We start from the raw sequence: 21,550 nt of genomic DNA on the forward strand, positions 1-21,550 counted from the left end.
TAAATCTATCTACCTTTCTTAACATAGACAACCTATATTTTGCAAAGAAAAAAATGCCGCTAGTTCAGACACATGAATGACTATGATGAAGCACGTAAGAAGAGATGTAGGCTTTATTTGGGACGGCTTTCTTATTGCTTCTTAAAGTAGCTTTCAAAGTAAATTTTTACTAGAAAGCTGATTTAAGAAGCAACAAAAAATACTGTCTCAAATGAAACCGAAGTCTCCAGAGTGGGGATGGAGCAGAAGTCTTGGAGGCTTATAAGTTTCAGCTTTGACATATTCATATCAAAATTTATAGATTTTTAAAAATAAAAATTAAAGAAATGAAGACTACTTACACATCAAGGAAAAATAAATCACTAAACTAAATCCACAAATGCATATGGAGACTACAATCACAAACATTTCATTTCAAATCAAATACAACAAAACTGACTGTATAGTATAAATTACCACAATATAATGCATTTTTTTTCCTTGAAAAGGTGATCCTCTTCTCTATTTGTTCTTACAGAAGAGCATCAGCTATACAACAACGCAAAAGAAATTTGCTTTTTCTACAGCCTCTCGAGCTCAATGAAATGTTTTTAGATACATTTACTTCCAATTTTAACCACCAAAACTCAATGCTTTCTCACAATACAAACACAAATTAATGGCCTCAGCTCTTTCCAGGAATGAGCAGAACCGACAACAAAATGGCATCATCTGCTCAACTGAGAATAATTCAAAGCTGAACAGCAGCATTCCATGCATTCGGTTGATTTTAGAAGACTCAAGGGATCAAACCAAGAACCAAAAGAGGAATTTGGCTTTCCCAAAATCAAAAGAATAAATCGTTCTCCTCCGCTTCTCTTAAAACCCCAATCTGAGGCTTCGTTTGGGACGGCTTTTTTACTGCTGCTTAAAGCAGCTTTCAAGTATTAAAGATTTAATTTTTGTACTAAAAAATTGCCTTAAGAAGCAGTAAGAAAGTCATCCCAAATAAAGCCTGAATCTTAAGACATATCACTCTTGAGCATTCTCTCTCAAAGCTGTGCTCGGTGCCAAGTTGGCGGCGGTAGACCGCTGAATCTGAGTTTGGAAGGCGTATTGTCGCAGCAAGTCCTTCAATTTCTCCAGCAGGTCTTGGAATGATGGTCGACAATGGGGATCGCTGTTCATAAAGATTAGAGGACAGAGTTATAAGTATGATTTAAATAAAAAAATATTCGGATGGCATAAATAGTTATTTTTTGCAAGATAAAAAATAGTCTTGACTCTTGAGTATTTATTTGAAGTTTACATATGCCAGCAGCTCTCAATGATTGAAACCCATCGCGAGTCCAACTCCTTTGGCAGCTCCAATCTCTGATTCATGAAACCTACTGCACCAACGACCTGGATAACAAAAATAGGGTTGTTGAGAATAATGAAGGAGATTGATTTTAGCATGGAAAGGTTCAAAGAGATTCCAATTGGATGCGTAATATGACTGTCTTTCTAGTTTCTACCATATTTATAATTTTTTCTAGGCAGAATTTCTGCAAACCATGATAGAACATATTGTATTTGGAGGTTCGATGTAACCGTTAAAGATTATAATTATACCCAATATCGTGTTAAACCTAGATTTCTATTAATATTTTAATATTAGATTTCTACACTTGCACTCTGAAGACAAAATCTCTCATGAGGTTCGATGTCATCACAAAAAATCTCAGGTTTATGATGCCCTCATGTAAATCTTCAACAGCAACATTACTAATGTAGGATGCCTGGAGAAATTATTTTGTGCGGACGCCGAACACCGTCTGGAGACCAATAAGAATGTACCACGTCATCCCTTTCTCGGTACTGTTTGATACCACAGCTCGGTATTGCTGACACGCATTCTGGTTGGTCTTCGAGCGGCGTTCTACGTCCGGTCTCCGCACAAAATAATTTCTTGGATGCCTGGTGGTTATACTTTAGAATCAGAATTTAAGAAGAAAATGATATTTGTTCATAGCAAATACCGCACCATAGCACAGAAGTCATGTGAAGTCATAGCACAGTGTGTGGCGCAGACTATTAAAAAAATAGCACAAAATAGTAAAAAAGCAGAAAGAATTTATTGAAAATTCAATAATATAAGAGAAAAACTATTATTTATATTATCAATGTAATATAAATAGAGCATAATATTATCTTAAAATATTTAATACATGCATTAAAAACCCATATAAATTTATTAGTATCATATACATTTCACAATGGTATCATAGAAGTTCATGACAATGCACAATTCAGGCGAAGGCAAATGAGTTGTGTAAATAGAGAAGGAGAAAATGACCAAAATATTAAAAAATCAAAATAATTTCCAACTATATTAAATATCATTTAGATCCCTCCACTCTTTAAAGATAAATTAAAATAGTCACATCATGGGACTATTTTGATTCATTTTCAAAGACTTGAGGGACCAAAATGTTCCTTTAATAAGGTTAGAGACCATTTTGATCCTTAATAAAAAATCAAGGGACCATTTTGATCTTTTTCCCAATAGAGAAGTGAATCAATAAAATTTTCATGCATTCAAGAGTTGGACAGGACAAAGTAATAATTCTTGAGCTGAACAAATTAATTAAAATCAAGTCAATCTTATATCAAACATCTTTGATCCACAACTTAAACTTCAGAATTTCTCCTTCATTTAACCGCTTAGTTCATGCATTCAATAGTTCAACATTAATATCAAATGCCAGAAAAACAATAAAAAAAAAATAAATCGTGAACCAAGTTCAGAGGAAAAAAGAAAAGTAAATGAATAAATATCAAGCCCAGTAACAATTATAATGAATTAAAACATGAATATTATATGAACTAATACTAGAAAAGAAGTCAGTTTTTCTGTCATATCTTGATATATTTGAACTTTTTAATACGTTTCCTAGGCTCGCATATCCACAAGCCAAAGAGAAACAACACCAAGTAAAAAGAGAAAAGTTCTGTCACAGAGAGAGCTTTGGGGTATTAACGAATGTTTAGATGACTTAGAAAAGAAAAAGAAAAAAAAAAATATACCGAAAAGATGGCTAAAGTATAGAAAAATTTTTTGTGGAAAATATCATTCAACTTTTTTCATTATAAAGAAGAGAAAAGGGAGAAAAATATATAATAAGCTTAACTTAAGGGCAAATGACATTCCTAATCAGTGAATTAATTATAAGATATAGCCTTATTTCTCATCTAAATATAACAAAGATTGCAATATTTATAACTCCATAAGTTTGCCTAGTAGATTATCATACAATATTTACCGTAGGTTGAAACCACTATGAGAAGGATAAGAATTTCTACTACCTATAGAATAAATACATTTGCCCCATTTTTGTAGTAGCACATTTTAGCTTTCCTAACCACCCAAGCACTACCATACTACTTCAAACGGTTTGCTTGCAGGAGATATGCGCGTCAACATGAATTCCACTTTACAGATATAGGATTTCATTCCCCTTGAGTTAGATTGTAGTTAACCAGATTTCCCCTAAGGGTACTATCAAGGTTTAGTTAGATCTGGGTCCTTACTTCCCATGAGCACAAGTACTCATAATTAATTATCCCTCATAACGCATAAAAGAGAACTCTCAATTAAGGAATAATAAATTTTAGGTATTTTAGTCTCAATTGTGGGGGAAGATGGAGGTAAACCCGATCAAGATCCCATGGTTTCTTCGTCCCGGGTACATTGTAGGTTTCAGTCTACCAACGCTAACAATCAATGACCGTAGTATACAGAGAATCTGCAAAGCAGTCATGGGTTGCCTCCTCTTAGGGATCATGAGTAAACTCAAATGGTAAGACGTAAATTTTAGTTTATTAGGGTTTTGAGTTTATATCTATTAGAATATCCAGAAGTTAGTTTGGTTTAGGGTTTATAACTTTGTTTAGAAGTTACCCAGATGTTTAAATTTAAGCGGATCTTACAACTTCTCCCAGAAGTAGCCCGGGTGTTTGAATTTGAGTGGGGACTTACAGCTTTTATTGAAATTAGCTTGTAAAGCGTGTCTTACGGCTTTTATTAGAAGTAGCCCAGGAGTTTGAATTTGAGTCGAGACATACGACTTTCATTGAAAGTAGCCCGTAAAGTGGGTCTTATGGCTTCTATTAAAAGTAGCCCACTTGTGAGTCTTACAACCTAGTCATATAAGCTAAGCTGTCCGTTATTTTTGTTTTTGGTTGTTTTGGGTGTTAGCGTTATTGCAATTTATTTAGGATTTTCCCTATAATGTGAGTCTTACGTGATGTGATGCAATGAAGGAGTTACACAAGAGTTTTAAAAGAAGATCAAATTTTAGCTCCACGAATTATATAATTATGCATCAAAGTTAAGTCAATTAAAACAATTCGCGATGTTCAATTTGCTAGGCAAAGAAGCTACAACAAGAGGGCTAAACCATTTAAGCAAATGCGAAAGAAAAATAAAACAACGGCTAGTAAATAAAAATCCCACGGTTAATACCAAGTTGTTCACACTTTGAGACCTTTAAAAGCAACTACTACCCTCAGGGGTAAAATGGGGAACTACGAAAATAAAAGCATAATATAAAAAACTGATGGTACAAGTAAAATCAATAATAAAGGCTCGCAATTGTGGTCGTCGATCTCCGTGGTCGTCTCTGATAGACGTGCCGAAATATCCTATCGATGACCTCATCATTACGACTTCACTTAAAAGTTGTTAATTAGTTTTGGTTGACAGGCCTTACGACTCCCTTAAAAGTTCTCTATTTATTTAGGTAGGACGGGTCTTACTGCTTTCCTTTGGAAGTAGCCCAATGGTGGGGTTTTACAACCAAGCTCTATAAACAAGGCTGCCCATAGGTTCTAAATTTGGTTATTTGGGTTTTAAAATTATGCAATTTATTTATCAATTTCCATAATATGTGGATCTTATGACTTCATTTAGAAGTTGTCCATTGGCTGGTCTTACAACTTAGCCCTATAGGCTAAGCTGTCCATTGATGTTGGTCGAGGGTTTGATGCTTGGTTTAGAAATTTTCCAAAGAATAGGTCTTACAATTTCACTTAGAAATTGCCTGATTATTTGGGTAGAGCGGGTCTTACTGCTTCCCTTTAGAAGTAGTCAAATAGTGGGTCTTACAACCTAGCCTTATAGGCTAAGCAGCCCATTCATTTCATCTGGATTTGGGGCAGGTCCTATGACTTCCCCTAAGAAGTTGTCTGAAAGTTTGTCATATAATTTAATCCTTTAGACTAAGATGCCCGAAGATTTAATCGTTTGTTTGTTTATTTGAGTGAACAGCAGTTGTTTGTTAGCTTAACATTAGATTGTGCTACTAGCACGACACTTACTAACCAGTAGTTATTGTGTGGCACTAGTGCTTCTGCTACAGTACTTTACTCTTTTTCTTTTTAGTGTCATAGACTATACTAGTAGTTTCTTTACCAGTAGCATGTTTCATATGGAATCCACCTTAGCTTGAGGGGAGAGAACAATCTCGTGGTTTGAGCTACTTTTCTTGAGTTCATCATTTGTTTCATATGGAGGCAGGGTATTGGATCAAAATCAAAGCTCTACACCCTGAGGCCAAGCATGCTACCAACTAGCCATACCATATCAAATGATTTCTGAGATGGAGTATGAGGCTAGGCTTCGGACTACCATCTCTTAGTATGCTTTAGAACATACTTCTCCATACATTGAGAAGAAGAATGATGCCTTTAGCCTCTTGAACTTTTTAAAAGGGACGCATCTTTGTCCTTAATTCAAACTACAACTAGAGAGAATTGATAGTGAATCTTCTCTGAATTAAAAGATTTTTATTTATAGAGCAATTGCTAATATAGATGGATTACGGACCTAATAAATAAAGGGGGGAGGTTGAAGAAATAAGCAGGGGATATTGCATCAAGAATGAATTGAAACTTTTCTTGCATAAATCTCTGGCGAGTATAAGCGAGTATAATGATTTACTTCAGGCGAGTATCTAGAAGTGAATGGTAGTAAAAAGATGCCAATTGTTTGTCATGATACTCTCAAAAGAAGCGGTTATCACTCCTATACGAATGGGTGAAATATTTGGTACTTTCTCTTCAGAATCTAAACTAAAAATGGAATAAATGGTATCATTAAGATAAATACAAATTAAAGTTAAAATATCAGGAAAAAAAAACATTTTTATTTCTCTTTAAAATTTAATTTACATCCTAATGCTCATAATCAAACTTGATTTAAACAGATATTTCTCGCATCAATTTCTAAATACCTGCTATTAATAATTCAACAAAAAAATTTTATGTTTCTAACGTAATGCAATCAGTAAGTAATTCAAAAGAATCAGGAACAACCCTCCCTCCATCCTACTCCCACAGAAAAACTAAATCAGGACAATCCGGGAAGTCTTTTAACTTGAGAGGACGCAAACAAGCAAATTAAGAACAAACAAGAATCCTAATTCAATAACAAGTTCATAGATCAGTAGCTTCTAAGAAATCCTTCTTTATAAAAGCAAGAAATAGAACTAAAGTCGTTCACACTAAAGGTCAGCAGAAACTACACAAATAAATAAAAAATTATCACCCACTCGTACATTCATAACCATTTTTACAATTAGAATTTTTAAGAAATGATCACCAACTAGCTTATCACTTCGTTTGATATCAGAAGCGTTCTGTTTTAAATGGAGTACCTGCATTGAATTGAGATTGTCCCATGGGATTGTCTCAGTGACAAGTTCCCATAAAATGACACCAAAGCTGTACACATCAGACCTGTATTTCAATAATAAAAATTTACTTGGTATTTATACCCGACTTTTCAAAAAATAAAATGAAAAATAAGTTGCATGGAACACAAGAAGTGGATGTTAACCTACTTCTCATCCGATGGTTCATTGCGAAGAACTTCTGGAGCCATCCATTGCGGCTAGAGGAAAAATAATTTAATTTTAGTAATGCAAACACACATCAGTAACCAACAGAACAGAAATGTAGAGGTTCAACGGTAAAAGAAATTGGAAGCATATGTGGGCAAACACACCGTTCCCTTCCCAGTTTGTGTTGTTAAGTATGTTTCATGCTTTAGACGTGAAAGTCCAAAATCTCCAACCTACAATGAAGAGACGAGAGAAAAATGATGCAAATGGAGAGTCAAATATGCTTTTGAATAAAGAAAATATACCTTCACAGTCCAATTTTTATCGACCAACAAATTGGATGACTTCAAGTCACGATGAATGATAGGAGGGTTGCAATGATGAAGATAATTCATGCCTCTTGCCTATCATAAGCAATACAAATAGGATATAATGATCGTTAATTAAAAAATTGATCATATAACACAGATTTTCTGACTCATCAGAAAATTTATGCAGATGGAAATGTTCCAGCTAACAAGCAAGAAAAATTAGATTCATCAACGAACTATAGAACGAACACTAACCTAATGTTCGAGAAAAGCTTTACAAAAAGAGAAATTTTCCCTTAAAAAAAAAAAGAAAATTTTTCCCTTAATCTGGTTGATAAGGTTTGAAAATGGTTTGCTGTGAAATATAATTAATTCCTTACGAAGAAACTTTGTACATAGATCGATCTATTTCCCAATTTATCGAATAGTCGTGTGTTATTTTACTAGGAGTATTTTTGTGATTTCAATGTAGTTTTCAATTGCCCTATATTTTCATTAAAAAGGGGGCATCATCATTATGTTTGATATGTTAAAGATTAGGATTGCGTATTTATCTGTAAAAGTCAACCATCTTTATCAAAATAAAATCTGAAACAGTAGCTAGAGAATGCAATCACAATTTAGCAAATATGTACGAAGTTCTTTTTATGTTTAGTGTGTTTATCTTCTTTCTGTTTTAATCTCTTTCTATAATTTGAATGAGAACACGTCTAATTCCCAACATATGGGACTGATGAATATGCTAAGTTTAGATTTATAAAGTATTATATATAGCTAAGAAGCAATGAGATAATGGGAACACGACAAAAAGCTAGGAATATCTTTATGAAAAACTTTTCCGTCTATTAAATGTCAAACAAAATGCACATCTTACAATAATTTTTTTGACACTCCATTTTTGTCTAATTCTTTTAACAGACATTCTACTTTTGTTGAGGAATTTCAAAAATATTATTTCCGATACTATCAATAGTCATGTTTAAAATATGCTGGCTCTTATCATTAATATTTATTTTTTATCTCTCTTATTCTCTACCCATCCTTCCTTTCCATTGCCTCCAATTAGACCTGTCAATTTCGGGTCACGGGTCAGGTTCGGGCCGAACCCGAAACTAACCCGGCACTATTCGGGTTTGGGTCAACCCGACCCGTTTTTGCAAACGGGTCAATTTTCCGGACATGACCCGCTTCGGGTTCGGGTCAACCCGACCCGACCCGCGTTGGTTTGATTTTTTGAGTTCCAGCACGCGAGGCGACGAGGGAAAGCGCAGGCGGGGACAGCAGCGGCAGGCCAACAGCGTGCAGCGGCAGCCGGCAGATGCAGCAGACGCGGGGCAGCAGCGCTGGCGGGGGAAGCGGACGCGGGGCAGCAGCGCGGGCGAGGGAAGCACGGGCGGGGGCAGCGGGCAAGAATCCAAATTTTTTAAATTAAACGGGTTTTCGGGTTGACCCGGCAACCCGTCGGGTCAACCCGAACCCGACCCGCTTCGGGTCAACCCAAACCCGAAAATTCTGGGTCGAGTTTGGGTCGGGTCCAATATTGACAGGTCTACCTCCAATATCTGATGTTCTTTGGAGGACTACTAACTTCTCCTTTGGCACTACATGTTCATGAGGGTTACGTCAAAAAGGAACAAAACCTTTTGTCTCATTACATCCTCAGGTTCATGCGACAAGTATAATGTCATGTCTCCTCTTTGCTTTCCTCTCAAAATGAATTTGCAATAACCACTTTCAAACCTTAGCCAAGCTCTCACCTGAGAGCCCTTGATGTAAACACACTAGTAAGAAAACTGAAACAAAGAGAACAATGGATAGAACTCAACCAGACTCTATTCAAATAGTAGCAATCATCTATGACATTCAAATTCCGACAAAGAAAACACGAAGAGCCTTCAAAGAAACAAAGAAAATAAAAACAACGCTATCCTCAGACAACCGTCAGAGCGTGTTCCTCATATGCATCGAAATGTAGGCTAAATAAGATAAGTGCATAGGGCTAGCAAACCGATGGTACACCACTGCAAGATAGTCCAATTCTTCCAACAAACACCACCAAAGCTCATGAAGAAGGATACAGATGGAGTGGAACTTGCCGAGAGACGAAAGAGATTAGAAGCCAAGACGAAGGGTGGAAAGAGCTCGTAAGATTTCCAAAGAGGGAAGAGAAGGAGAATGGAACAAGCTCGCAAGATTTTCCAATAACCCGCAGGTCAATAGCAAAATTGCTCACAATATTCAACTACTCCTTCACAAAACATCTCATATTTATAGGTAAGAAATGAGAATGTCAACAGCCACTTTAATAAATTTCCACAAGAACCCAAGCATCATAAGTCACAGATTTCCCCCTTGCTTTTCACGGAAAAAACAGCCCAGTCAAAGAACCGAAGAGGCAGCCACAGAACCAAAGAGGCCTGCACAGAACCGAGGCGCCAAAAGACACAGAAAGGCCCCCAGCTCGGAAAACCAGCTGCCAGTCGAAAAACCAAGGAGTAATGGCACGGAATTCATCCAACATAGGAAGCCCAAACACAGCCACAGATTCCCAAGAGACAAGGGAATATTTTAAAGAAGAAAATGGAAGGAGAAGGGACAAGTCCACTCAAAAAATTGAATCCAACTTATGAGCTTACCTTTAGAATATTAATGAGCTACTAAACTTCAGCTCATCATTAATGAGCTAGCAACTAAGAAAATGAGCTCAACTCCAACCTTCTCCACACATCACCATAGGCCCCAAAACCGTGGACCATAAGCCAACCCGTGAACCAGCAGCCAAGGACCAATCGATCCAGCAAACCAAAGGTCTACCAAGCCCCACGCACAACCTACCATGTTCATTGGATGCTTTCCCATTATTGGATAGCTAAAAAAAAGAAAAGAATATAAAAACATACTAATGTTATAAATAAAAATACATAATATTTGATAGCATCAGTTCCCCCCCGGTGGAAAATTCTCATCTCCTGATGAGAACGTTTCAGCAACTCTTTCATAAAGCTTCAAATTTCGATTTTTTAGATCAGCAGCATCAATCCAGGTGCAATCAGTCAATGATCGATTGCTCCATTTGACCAAGAACCTCTTGTGTTCCCCATGTCTTATTTTAGTGACTTTTATATCAACAACATCTTCAATTTGATCTTCAGACTTTGCCAAAGGAGCAGAGAGTAGTAAAGTTTCAATGTCTACAGAATCATCAGAATTTCCTTCATACAAAGACAAGTCAAAAATATTAAAAACAGGAGAAGTGTCAACAATATTTGGTAGGTCCAGTAAATAGGCATTAGTGCCTAATTTTCGAAGCACACGAAAAGGGCCAAATTTCTTTCTGCTTAACTTTTTAAAAGTACCAACAGGAAATCGTTGGTGACGAAAGTAAGCCATAACCAAGTCACCCACATTGAAATTCACTTCTTTTCGATGTTTATCAGCAGTAGACTTGTACTTAGCATTAGTTTTTTGGAGTTTTTCAAGAACCTGTTGTTGGATAGTCTTTATGTGGTCAAATGTTTCAAAAGCTTCGGCACTAGTTTTTTTAGGTAAGGATAAGGAGTTTCTATCTAAAATGTAAGCAATGGGTTGCTCATAAATAATTTTAAATGGAGTTTTGTCAATGGATCGATTAACAGAATTATTGTAAGCAAACTCAGCCTGAGGTAACACTAAATCCCATTGAGACGGTTTTTCTCCAGCAATGCATCTTAACAAATTTCCCAAGCTTCTATTGACTACTTCAGTTTGCCCGTCAATTTGAGGATGATAGGCACTACTAAATTGAAGAGTAATTCCAAGTTTTGCCCACAGAGTTCTCCAAAAATGACTCAAAAATCTAATGTCACGATCAAAAGTAAAAGTACGAGGAATACCATGCAGGCGAACAATTTCTTTGAAAAACAAATAAGCGATGAAAGAAGCATCAGAAGTTTTCTTACATGGAATAAAATGTGTCATTTTACTAAATCGATCCACAACCACAAAAACAGAGTCAAATTTTTTAAAAGTAACCGGCAAACCCAAAATGAAATCCATAGAAATATCCTCGCAAGGTTTGTTTGGAATATGCAGAGGAGTATACAAACCAGAATTTTGTACAGTTCTTTTAAAAGCCTGACATACCGTACATTTTTTAACCAGTTTAACAATGTCTTTTCTCATATGAGACCAAAAATATTTTTCTTCAACTAAATCAATTGTTTTTCCCTGCCCAAAATATCCTTCCAAACCTCCACTATGCAATTCTTTCACAAGTTGTTCTCTTAAAGAACTTTTAGATATGCAAAGTCTAGTTCCCTTAAACAAAAAACCTTGATGTATAACAAACTGAGCAGAAGGATCAATTCCAGAAGTAAAACAAGTATCCCAAATATTTTTAAAATCAGAATCACTTGCATAAGTATCTTTCAAAAACTCAAAAGAGGTAACATTTGGAAAAAAGTTATCAACAAGTGAGACCTTCGACTTAAAGCATCAGCAACCTTATTTAAAATCCCAGTTTTATGTTTGATATAAAAAGAGTATTCTTGCAAAAAATAAACTCATTTAGCATGTCTTTATTCAGATTCTTTTGTGAACCAAAAAACCGTAAAGCCTCATGATCAGTATTCAAAATAAATTCTCGTTGAACCAAATAGCATCTCCAGAATTTCAAAGCTTGAACAATGGCATAAAATTCCAAGTCATATGTAGAATATCGAGATAGAACATCATTTAATTTTTCACTAAAATATGCAATAGGCTTTCCTTCCTAACTCAAAACAGCACTAATACCAACATGTGAAGCACACAATCAACTTCAAAAACTTTTTCAAAATTTTGCAGGCTAAGAATTGGAGTTTGACTCATTTTGACTTTGATCAGTTGAAAAGTAGTTTCAGCCTCAGGGGTCCATTTAAATATTTCATTTTTTAAACAATCAGTGATATGAACAATTACAGAACTGAAGTTTTTAACGAATTGACGATAAAAAGACACTAACCCATGAAATCCTACTACCTCACTGATATTTTTAGGAACAGGCCAGCTTTTTCTTGCCTCAATTTTCACAGGATCTACTTTGATTCCCTTAGCAGACACAATGTAACGCAAGAATGTCAAACTCGAAGTCATAAAAGAACATTTCTTTAAATTGATGTACAGTTTTTGTTCTCTCAAAGTATTCAGAATTTGCTCGACATGAAAAAGATGTTCAGATGGACGGATGTTGTAAATCATAATATCATCAAAATATACAACCACAAACTTTCCAATAAAAGATCGCAAAACATGATTCATTGTTCGCATAAAAGTACTCGGAGCATTAGACAAACCAAAAGGCATAACAAGTCATTCATATAATCCCTCTTTTGTTTTAAAAGCAATTTTCCATTCATCCCCCGGTCTAATTCTTATCTGATGATACATACTTTTCAAATCAATTTTAGAAAAAAACTTGGCACCACTTAGCATATCAAGCATGTCATCCAACCTAGGAATTGGAAATTTGTATTTGATGGTTATCTTATTTATGGCTTGGCTATCCACACACATTCTCCAGGTTCCATCTTTTTTAGGAGTAAGCAAAGCAGGTATAGCACAAGGACTCAGATTTTCTTAGATTAAACATTTTTCCAATAGTTCAGCACTTGCTTAAAAAGTTCTTGATGTTCATTTGGACTCATTCTGTAATGTGAACGGTCAGGCAATGTACCTCCAGGAATTAAATCAATATGATGTTAAATGTTTCTCATTGGGGGTTAACCAGTTGGTAATTCATTAAGTATTAAATTAGAAAATTCAACGGTTGTATTTCTTTAGGAATTTCAAGAGTTAAATCAGTTTCTTTTCCAAGAACCAAATATATCACATCAGACTTTGTTAACTCACTTGTGTTCAGAAGCAATTCAGGGGTGGAAGATTTCGCAGACTTTTTGTTCTTTGTTGCTGGATCAGGAATGTTTCTTTGTGGAAAAAGAGTGAACTACTTGTTATCTTTAATCAAAGTATAGGTGTTCTTTTCTCCATCATGGACTGTTTTATGATCATACTGCCACAGATGACCTAAAAGGATATGACAGACTTCAAGAGGTACAACATCACAGACTATTTGATCTTTGTAAGTTCCCCCAATTGTTAAGTTCACAGTGCATTGTTTTGTTATAGGAACCTCACTCCCCTCTTTAAACCAAGATATTTTGTATGACTTAACAAGAGGTTTCGTTTTCAATTTAAGCTTTTCACCATGTGTTGTGACACAAAATTTTCTGAACTTCCACTATCAATCATTAAGGTACAAATTTTCCCTTCAACAGTGCAGGTAGTCCTAAAGATGTTTCTTCTAAGCCACTTATCTTCCTTTTCAGTTTGAACAGTTAAAACTTGTCGAATTACTAACAATGGTTCTCATTCATCACCCTCCAAATCAAATTTCTCTAATTCAGCTTCATTTTCAGATTTTGTTTCATTCTCTTCCTCTTCTTCTATTTCTTTTTCATCTTCTATAAAATTACTATGTGGAGTATTATTTTTTCTGCAAATAGCTGACAAATGACCATATAGACCACATTTGTAACAAGGCCCAATCAGTTTAGATTGTTCAGTAGGTTTAGATCCTGCTACCCCTTTACCCTTTTCCTGATTTTGATTTTCAACAGCTTTAACTTTCACACTCGAAGTTCCCGCAGAAGTTTGAGATTGAAGTTTAGTCCCACTAATTAGTCATCGCTTATATGTTTCAATTATTTTGTTGCTTCCCCACAAATGTTGTTTTTCAATTTTCAAGAACATGCGATAAGCTTCATCTAACTTAATGACATGATGCAAGTTTAGTTGATTCTGAATTGTCCATTTTAACCCATTGAGATATCTTGTTATAGTTTTCTCTTCAGACTCATCCAAATCATTTCTAGCTTGCAATTTATAAAAGTTTTCACTGTATTCTTCCATAGTTTGATTACCTTGACGCAAATTGTTAAATTCCTGAAAGATGGTTCTTGAATGATCAGAAGGTAGAAATTTTCCTTTCATCTTTTCTTTCATCATATCCCAAGTTTGAATTTTTTCTTTGCCTCGCCTTACTCTGTTGTTTTGTAAGTTTTTCCACCAAGTTAATGCATGCCCCATTAGCTTTAAACTAGCGAATTTGACTTTTCGATTATCCGGAATTTCTTTCCATTCAAAAAATTGATCCATTTTCTCTACCCATTCAATGAATTGTTCAGGTTGTAATTTTTCTTCAAAATTATGGACATCAATTTTTATTCCGTAATCCCAATTTCTTTGTCGCCTATTTTGATTTCTAGGCTCTTCCTCCTCACTTTCAGAAGATTGAACACTAGGATTAACATTAGCTTGATTGACATTTAGATTAGCAATTGCTTTGGCTACTGTGTTGATTTGTTGTTGCAAATTATTCAATTGTTGCATCATTTGTTGTCAATCCCCTTGATCATTAGCCATTTATTAAACAAAAAAGAGAAAGACTCCTACTAACCAAAAAAATACGAACTTGCTCTGATACCAAGTTGATGTAAACACACTAGTAAGAAAACTGAAACAAAGAGAACAATGGATAGAACTCAACCAGACTCTATTCAAATAGTAGCAATCATCCATGACATTCAAATTCCAACAAAGAAAACACGAAAAGACTTCAAAGAAACAAAGAAAATAAAAACAACGCTATCTTCAGACACCCATCAGAGCGGGTTCCTCACATGAATCGAAATGTAGGCTAAATAAGATAAGTGCATAGGGCTAGCAAACCGATGGTCCACCACTGCAAGATAGTCCAATTCTTCCAACAAATGCTCCCAAGTCAACCAACAAACACCGCCAAAGCTCAAGAAGAAAGATACAGATGGAGTGGAACTTGCGGAGAGACGAAAGAGGTTAGAAGCCAAGACGAAGGGTGGAAAGTGCTCGCAAGATTTCCAAAGAGGGAAGAGAAGGAGAATGAAACAAGCTCGCAAGCTTTTCCAATAACCCGCATGTCAATAGCAAAATTGCTCACAATATTCAACTACTACTTCACAAAACATCTCATATTTATAGATAAGAAAGGAGAATGCCAACGGCCACTTTAATAAATTTCCACAAGAACCCAAGCATCATAAACCACGGATTTCCCCCTTGCTTTTCATGGAAAAACAACCCAGTCAAAGAACCGAAGAGGCAGCTACATAACCAAAGAGGCCCGCACATAACCGAGGCGCCAAAAGACACGGAAAGGCCCCCCAGCTCGGAAAATCAGCAGCCAGTCGGAAAACCAAGGAGTAATGGCACGGAATTCATCAAGCACAGGAAGCCCAAACACAGCCACGGATTCCCAAGAGACAAGGGAATATTTTAAAGAAGAAAAAGGAAGGAGAAGGGACAAGTCCACTCCAAAAATTGAATCCAACTTATGAGCTTACCTTTAGAATATTAATGAGCTACTAAACTTCAGCTCATCATTAATGAGCTAGCAACTAAGAAAATGAGCTCAACTCCATCCTTCTCCACACATCACCATAGGCTCCAAAACCGTGGACCATAAGCCAACCAGTGAACCAGCAGCAGCCAAGGACCACTCGAGCCAGCAAACCAAAGGTCTACCAAGCCCCACGCACAACCTACCATGTTCATTGGATGCTTTCCCATTATTGGATAGCTAAAAAAAAGAAAAGAATATAAAAACATACTAATGTTATAAATAAAAATACATAATATTTGATAGCATCAGCCCTTCACTTACATTCTAACCAAGAGAGAAAGGTCAGCCATCCCCATAGAATATCCTTAGGATGTCCATGCCAAAAACCACTCATAAACCCTGATAGATGAGGGCTTTACCGACTGTATTTAGGAGGTTAGAAAATTCCCAAGCTAGCAAGTATTATGCAATATCACAAGCATCAAATTGTTGATGTATATATATTTTCTCAGGTTGTAGTCAAAATTACTTGTCGATTTCAATATCAAGAGATCGTGTTGCTCAACACCACTCATCAATGCCGCCAACTCAATGCATCATTATTGAGACCTTGTTCAAGTCAGCATACTAACAGACCCATGTTACGCCTGCTGCTCTCACACCGGCCCAGGAGAGGCCGGCTGGACCGGTCCAGGTATTTGTTCGGCGGAAGAAACAGGGAGAGAGAGGTGGTAATCCTGTGAGCCCCATGATGGGTTTAATGCAATTTTTTGGGGGAAAGATTAGAATGTAAGGGTTGATTAGGTAAGTTGTAATTCTCCTTTCATGTTAATTACGGGAATAGGAGGGAATTAGGATTATCTTGAATTTAATTGCAATTTGAGATCTAGAATTCTTTTGCTTTGGGCTCTTGGCGTTGCCGGAGATTTGGAGAATTGTTCTTCCTCTCGGATTGAAGAACGATTGTATCTTTGCTATTTTATTTCATCGTCTTGTAGAATACAAGTCTTGCATTGAGTTTTTCTCTCAGATTTCCCTGGATTGTGCTGATTTCCTGCTGTAAACAGCAGATTTTTGCTGTTTTCCTGCTGCAAACAGCCGTTTCTCGGCTGTTTGCTTATCGATTTGGGTTAGGATTGCTTGCAAACTCAAGTATTACCTTAGGGTTACTTGTGAACTCAAGTATTTCCTATCAAATTGGTATCAGAGCATCTATTTGGGACCGTCGGCAAAATCCTGAAATTTCAGCGGGATTTTTTCACCAGAAGATCTTCGTGATTTCTGGGAAGATAGATGGCCGGGAAGAAGGTAAAGGTCTTGGAAAGCGAGATCGGTCAACTAAAATCAGATTTGAAGGGAAAGTTCTTTAACTTTCAAACTCAAATCACCTCAAATAATGAAATGATAGAGGGGAAATTCGCGGTGATGGAAGAAATGTTGAAGAAACTGTTGGAATTGAAAACAAATCCCGCGACATCGGAAGCAAGAGAGACCACCAGAGGCCATGGTGTAGGAGAAAATTCAAACCCGTTTAGGGGGAGGAGAAATCCGGAAGTGGAGGTCATTGAGGGGGAGGACGACATGCCACCTCTAGAGCCACTTTCTAGAGAGGAGATGAGTTTGAGAAATGACCAGCGCGGTGCTGATTTCATCGGGAGAATGGAAGAATTCCATCGCCAGGGTGTTGATTTTGAAGGGAGAAGAGGGGAATATGATGAAGGGTTCGGGTATAACCACCGGAGGAAAGACGTGACAGTTGGGGAGCACCTCCTCTTCGAGAGGTTATGGAGGATTCAGGGGACACGGGGGAGACCCACGGGTGACGAAGCTGAAGATGTCTGTCTTTGAGGGTGAAGACAGCTATGGCTGGATCTACAAGGTGGAGCGTTACTTCGCTGTCAACGGGTTGACAGAGGAAAAGAAGCTGACGGCGGCGGGATTGTGTTTGGAAGGAAAAGCCTTGGTCTGGTATCAGTGGCGTGATAGGAGGGATCCCATTCGGAACTGGAGAGAGTTCAAAGATTGCTTATTGAAGCGTTTCTGAGCTAATGGGCGAGGAGACTTCTATGAGCAATTATTTGCTTTTAATCAGGAGGGGACCGTGGCAGACTACCGGGACAAGTTCGAGTACTTGGCTAGCAGATTGGATCACATTTCAGAGTCAGCCTTGGAAGGGAACTTCATGAAGGGGCTAAAACCGGAGATCCGAATAGCAGTCAGGGTGCTGGAGCAGAGGAACCTAGGGAAGGCTATGGAGCTGGCGCAGTTGGTGGAAGATCAGAAGAAATCAGAAAGAGGAGCTCGAGGGAACTATTTAGGGGATCGTACAAGATGACTACCACATTCTTACCATCAAAAGGGGCAGCGCCAGGGGGTATGTAGGAAGCACCGAAGGAGAAAACTGGAGGGGGGATGGGGGACAATTCAAAAAGTTAATAGAAAAGGAGATGCAGGATAAGAGGGCGAAGGGGTTCTGCTTCAGATGTGATGAGAAGTACATGCCGGAACCTATGTGTAAGTACCAAACTCTTCAAGTTCTCCTTATCTATGAAGACGAGGAGGGACGTGGGAGCAGATCTGAAGAGGAGAAGAAGTTGCACATGGATGTGACAGAAGTCTCTCTGAACTGTGTAGTGGGATTCACTCTGAGTCACACTATGAAAATGAAAGGAGAGATAGCTGACCGAGAGGTAGTGGTGTTGATTGACAATAGGGCAACCCAAAATTTCATTTCCACCCAGATTGTTGAGTTGATGGGGATGGAGTTAGAGGATACGAGAGGCTATGGGGTGATGATGGGCACGGGAAAGGTGGAAATGGATAAAGGAGTTTGCAGAGGGGTAGTGCTGAAGATTCAGGGGATCCAGGTGAGGGAGGACTTCCTTCCCTTGGAATTGGAGAGTACTAACGTCATCCTAGGGATGAAGTGGCTACAAACATTGGGGGAGACCAAGATTAATTGGGGGACACTAAGGATGGAACTGGTGATGGGAGAAGGAGGACGATTCAGGGTGATGCTGGCCTGACCAAGGCTGGGGTATCTCTCAAGTCCATGATCAAATCCATACAGGAGGTGGGAGGTGGATATCTGGTGGAGCTACAGCGCTTGGAAAGGGTGAGTGTGAGGGGTGAGGGAGACATTCCACTAGTGGTGCAACCGCTCATACAACAGTTCAGGAAGGTGTTCCAACCACCTCAGGGCTTACCACCACCCAGAGAGCAGGAGCATGCAATCCTTCTGAAGGACGGGGTGTCACCAATTAATGTTCAACCATACCGATACCCTCATATTCAAAAAGATGAAATTTAGAATCTGATCAGGGAGATGTTGGCGACAGGAATAGTCAGACCCAACGTGAGTCCTTTCTCTAGCCCCGTCCTACTAGTCAAGAAGAAGGATGGGAGTTGGAGGTTTTGCGTGGATTACAGGGCTTTGAACAAGGAGACAATACTAGATAAGTTCCCTATTTCGGTGATTGACGAGTTGCAAGATGAGTTGCACGGAGCAATAGTGTTTTCTAAGATGGACCTGAAGTCAGGCTACCACCAAATCAGAATGAAAGATGAGGATATTCAGAAGACGGCTTTCAGGACGCATGAGGGGCATTACGAGTTCCTGGTGATGCCTTTCGGGCTCACTAACGCCCCTGCTACCTTTCAGTCTTTGATGAACAGAGTGTTCAAGTAGCATCTCAGGAAGTTTGTGCTATTTTTTTAATGACATTTTGGTGTACAACCAAACTGAGGAGGAGCAGTTACAGTACCTGAAGGAAGTTCTGAAGATCCTACAGGAGCATCAGCTGAAAGCTAATTTAAAGAAGTGCCGTTTTGCCCAGTTGTGGTGGAATATTTGGGACACATGATGTCTCAAGAGGGAGTGGCAGCCGACCAGTCCATGATTGAGGCCATGCAGAACTGGCCAAGGCCTAAGAATATAAGGGAGTTGAGAGGTTTCCTAGGTCTGACTGGTTATTATAGGAGGTTTGGGAAGGGGTACAGTTAAATCGCGTGGCCTTTGACTGAGCAACTAAAGAAGGACAATTTCTTGTGGGGAGAGGCGACAAACCAGGCTTTTGAGAGGTTAAAGAAAGCCATGACGACGGTGCCAGTGTTAGCTCTTCCAGATTTCAGCCAGAACTTTATAGTGGAGACTGATGCATCAGGGTATGGCTTGGGCCTTGGGAGCAGTTTTGATGCAGGATCACAAGCCTGTAGCCTATTTCAGTCAGGTGCTATCGACCAGGGCTCGATTGAAGTCAATATATAAGAGAGAGTTGAAGGCCATCGTCCAAGACATTCAGAAGTGGCGCCCTTATCTTTTGGGGAGGCACTTCATTGTTCGTACAGACCAGAGAAGTTTGAAATAATTGTTAGAACAACGGATGGTGACCGAAGAACATCAGAGGTGGCTATCAAAGCTTTTGGGCTATGATTTTCAGATCCAGTACCGACCAGGGGTGGAAAATAAGGCGGTCGACGCCTTATCCAGATGTGTTGGGGAACTTCAAGAGTTTGCAGTATCAGTACCACTGATGGTTAACTTGTGGGGGGGGGGGCATCAAAGAAGAAAGCCTGCAGAGCGAGGAGCTAAAGAAAATCAAGGAAGACTTGAGGAAGGATATTAGTAGCCATTCGGGGTACTATTTGGAGGGGGAGAAGTTGTTACATCTGGGGAGGTTCGTGATGCCACGAACATCAGCATACATTCCTTACTACAGGAATTTCACGGTAGTGCTGTTAGGAGGCATTCAGGAGTACAGAAGACATACAAAAGGCTGGCAACGGAGCTTTATTGGAAGAGGATGTATAAGGATGTGGAAGAGATGGTAGCAAGGTGTGAGGTATGTCAGAGAAATAAATATATGGCGATGGCTCCAGGAGAGCTACTTCAACCATTAGCACTTCCAAACAAAGTGTGGGAGGAAGTATCTATGGACTTCATTGACGGCCTCCCTCGCTCAGAAGGATTCACAGGCAGTGGTGGACCGACTTAGCAAGTATGCTCATTTTATTCTCTTATGACATTCGTACAACGCCGTATCAGTAGCGGCAACATTTATCAGGGAAGTAGTGAGATTGCATGGGGTTCTTGAGTCGATTGTGTCTGACAGGGACAAGGTGTTCCTTAGCCAGTTTTAGAAGGAGCTTTTCAGAATGCAGGGCACGATTCTCAAGAGAAGTACTGCCTATCATCCATAGACTGACGGACAAATGAAGGTGGTAAACCGGAGCTTGGAAACATATTTGAGGTGTTTTGCATCTGAAACACCGCGGAAGTGGGCGAAGTGGCTTGGGCCGAGTATTAGTATAATACCTCGTACCATTCTGCTTTTCAAATGACGCCTTTCAAGTTGATGTATGGCAGAGACCCCCCACACCTAGTGCACTATGGGAAGGGAAGCACACCAGTGTCATCTGTGGAGCAGTATTTGGAGGAAAGGGATAAGGTGCTAGAAGAGTTGAAGAAACATCTGCAGAGGACAGAACAAATTATGAAGAGACAGGCGGATTCACATAGGAGGGACATGCAGTTTGAAGTGGGGGAGAAGGTGTTCTTGAAGCTAAGGCCCTACAGACATAAATCAGTGGCTAATAGGCGGAATGAGAAACTGGCGCCGAGGTATTTCGGTCCCTATGAGATCTTGGGGAAGATTGGCGTTGTGGCCTATCGTCTAAAGTTACCCGCCTCCGCTACCATACACCCGGTGTTCCATGTGTCACAGCTGAGGAGAGCGCAAGGAGAGCATGCAGTTAGTGCAGAGTTACCAGCATCAATGACGGAGGAGTTGGAAGTGATTTTAGAACCCCTGGAGCTTATAGAAGTAAGATCTGATAAAGAGGGCAATAAGGAAGTACTGATTCGATGGAAGGATCTGCCTGATTTTGATGCTACTTGAGAACCATTTGACAGAGTGAAAAAGCATTTTTCTTATTTTCACCTTGAGGACAAGGTGAGTTTTTGGGAGGGGAGGAGGGGAGTA

General features: G+C 38.6%; 1 protein-coding gene across 3 annotated transcripts in view; it reads right to left on the minus strand.

Annotated features, from left to right (window-relative positions):
* Positions 1 to 747: 747 nt before the first annotated feature.
* LOC110099472 (RGS domain-containing serine/threonine-protein kinase A) overlaps positions 748 to 21,550 on the minus strand; it is a 61,021-nt gene continuing 40,218 nt past the window's right edge. For 2 of the 3 annotated variants that reach the window (XM_020826631.2, XM_020826632.2), the window contains 6 exons: positions 7,169 to 7,267; positions 7,028 to 7,096; positions 6,864 to 6,913; positions 6,678 to 6,759; positions 1,289 to 1,383; positions 748 to 1,159 (listed from right to left, as the gene is read on the minus strand). In XM_020826631.2, coding sequence (XP_020682290.1) covers positions 1,012 to 1,159; positions 1,289 to 1,383; positions 6,678 to 6,759; positions 6,864 to 6,913; positions 7,028 to 7,096; positions 7,169 to 7,267 — 543 coding nt within the window. In that variant the 3' untranslated portion in view covers positions 748 to 1,011. Of the gene's footprint in view, positions 1,160 to 1,235; positions 1,384 to 6,677; positions 6,760 to 6,863; positions 6,914 to 7,027; positions 7,097 to 7,168; positions 7,268 to 21,550 lie in introns of all 3 variants that reach the window. The other variant, XM_028692818.1, reaches the window with a different exon arrangement.

The sequence above is a fragment of the Dendrobium catenatum genome, unplaced genomic scaffold (genome assembly GCF_001605985.2).
Source record: "Dendrobium catenatum unplaced genomic scaffold, ASM160598v2 fragScaff_scaffold_157, whole genome shotgun sequence".
NCBI classification, from domain to species: domain Eukaryota; kingdom Viridiplantae; phylum Streptophyta; class Magnoliopsida; order Asparagales; family Orchidaceae; genus Dendrobium; species Dendrobium catenatum.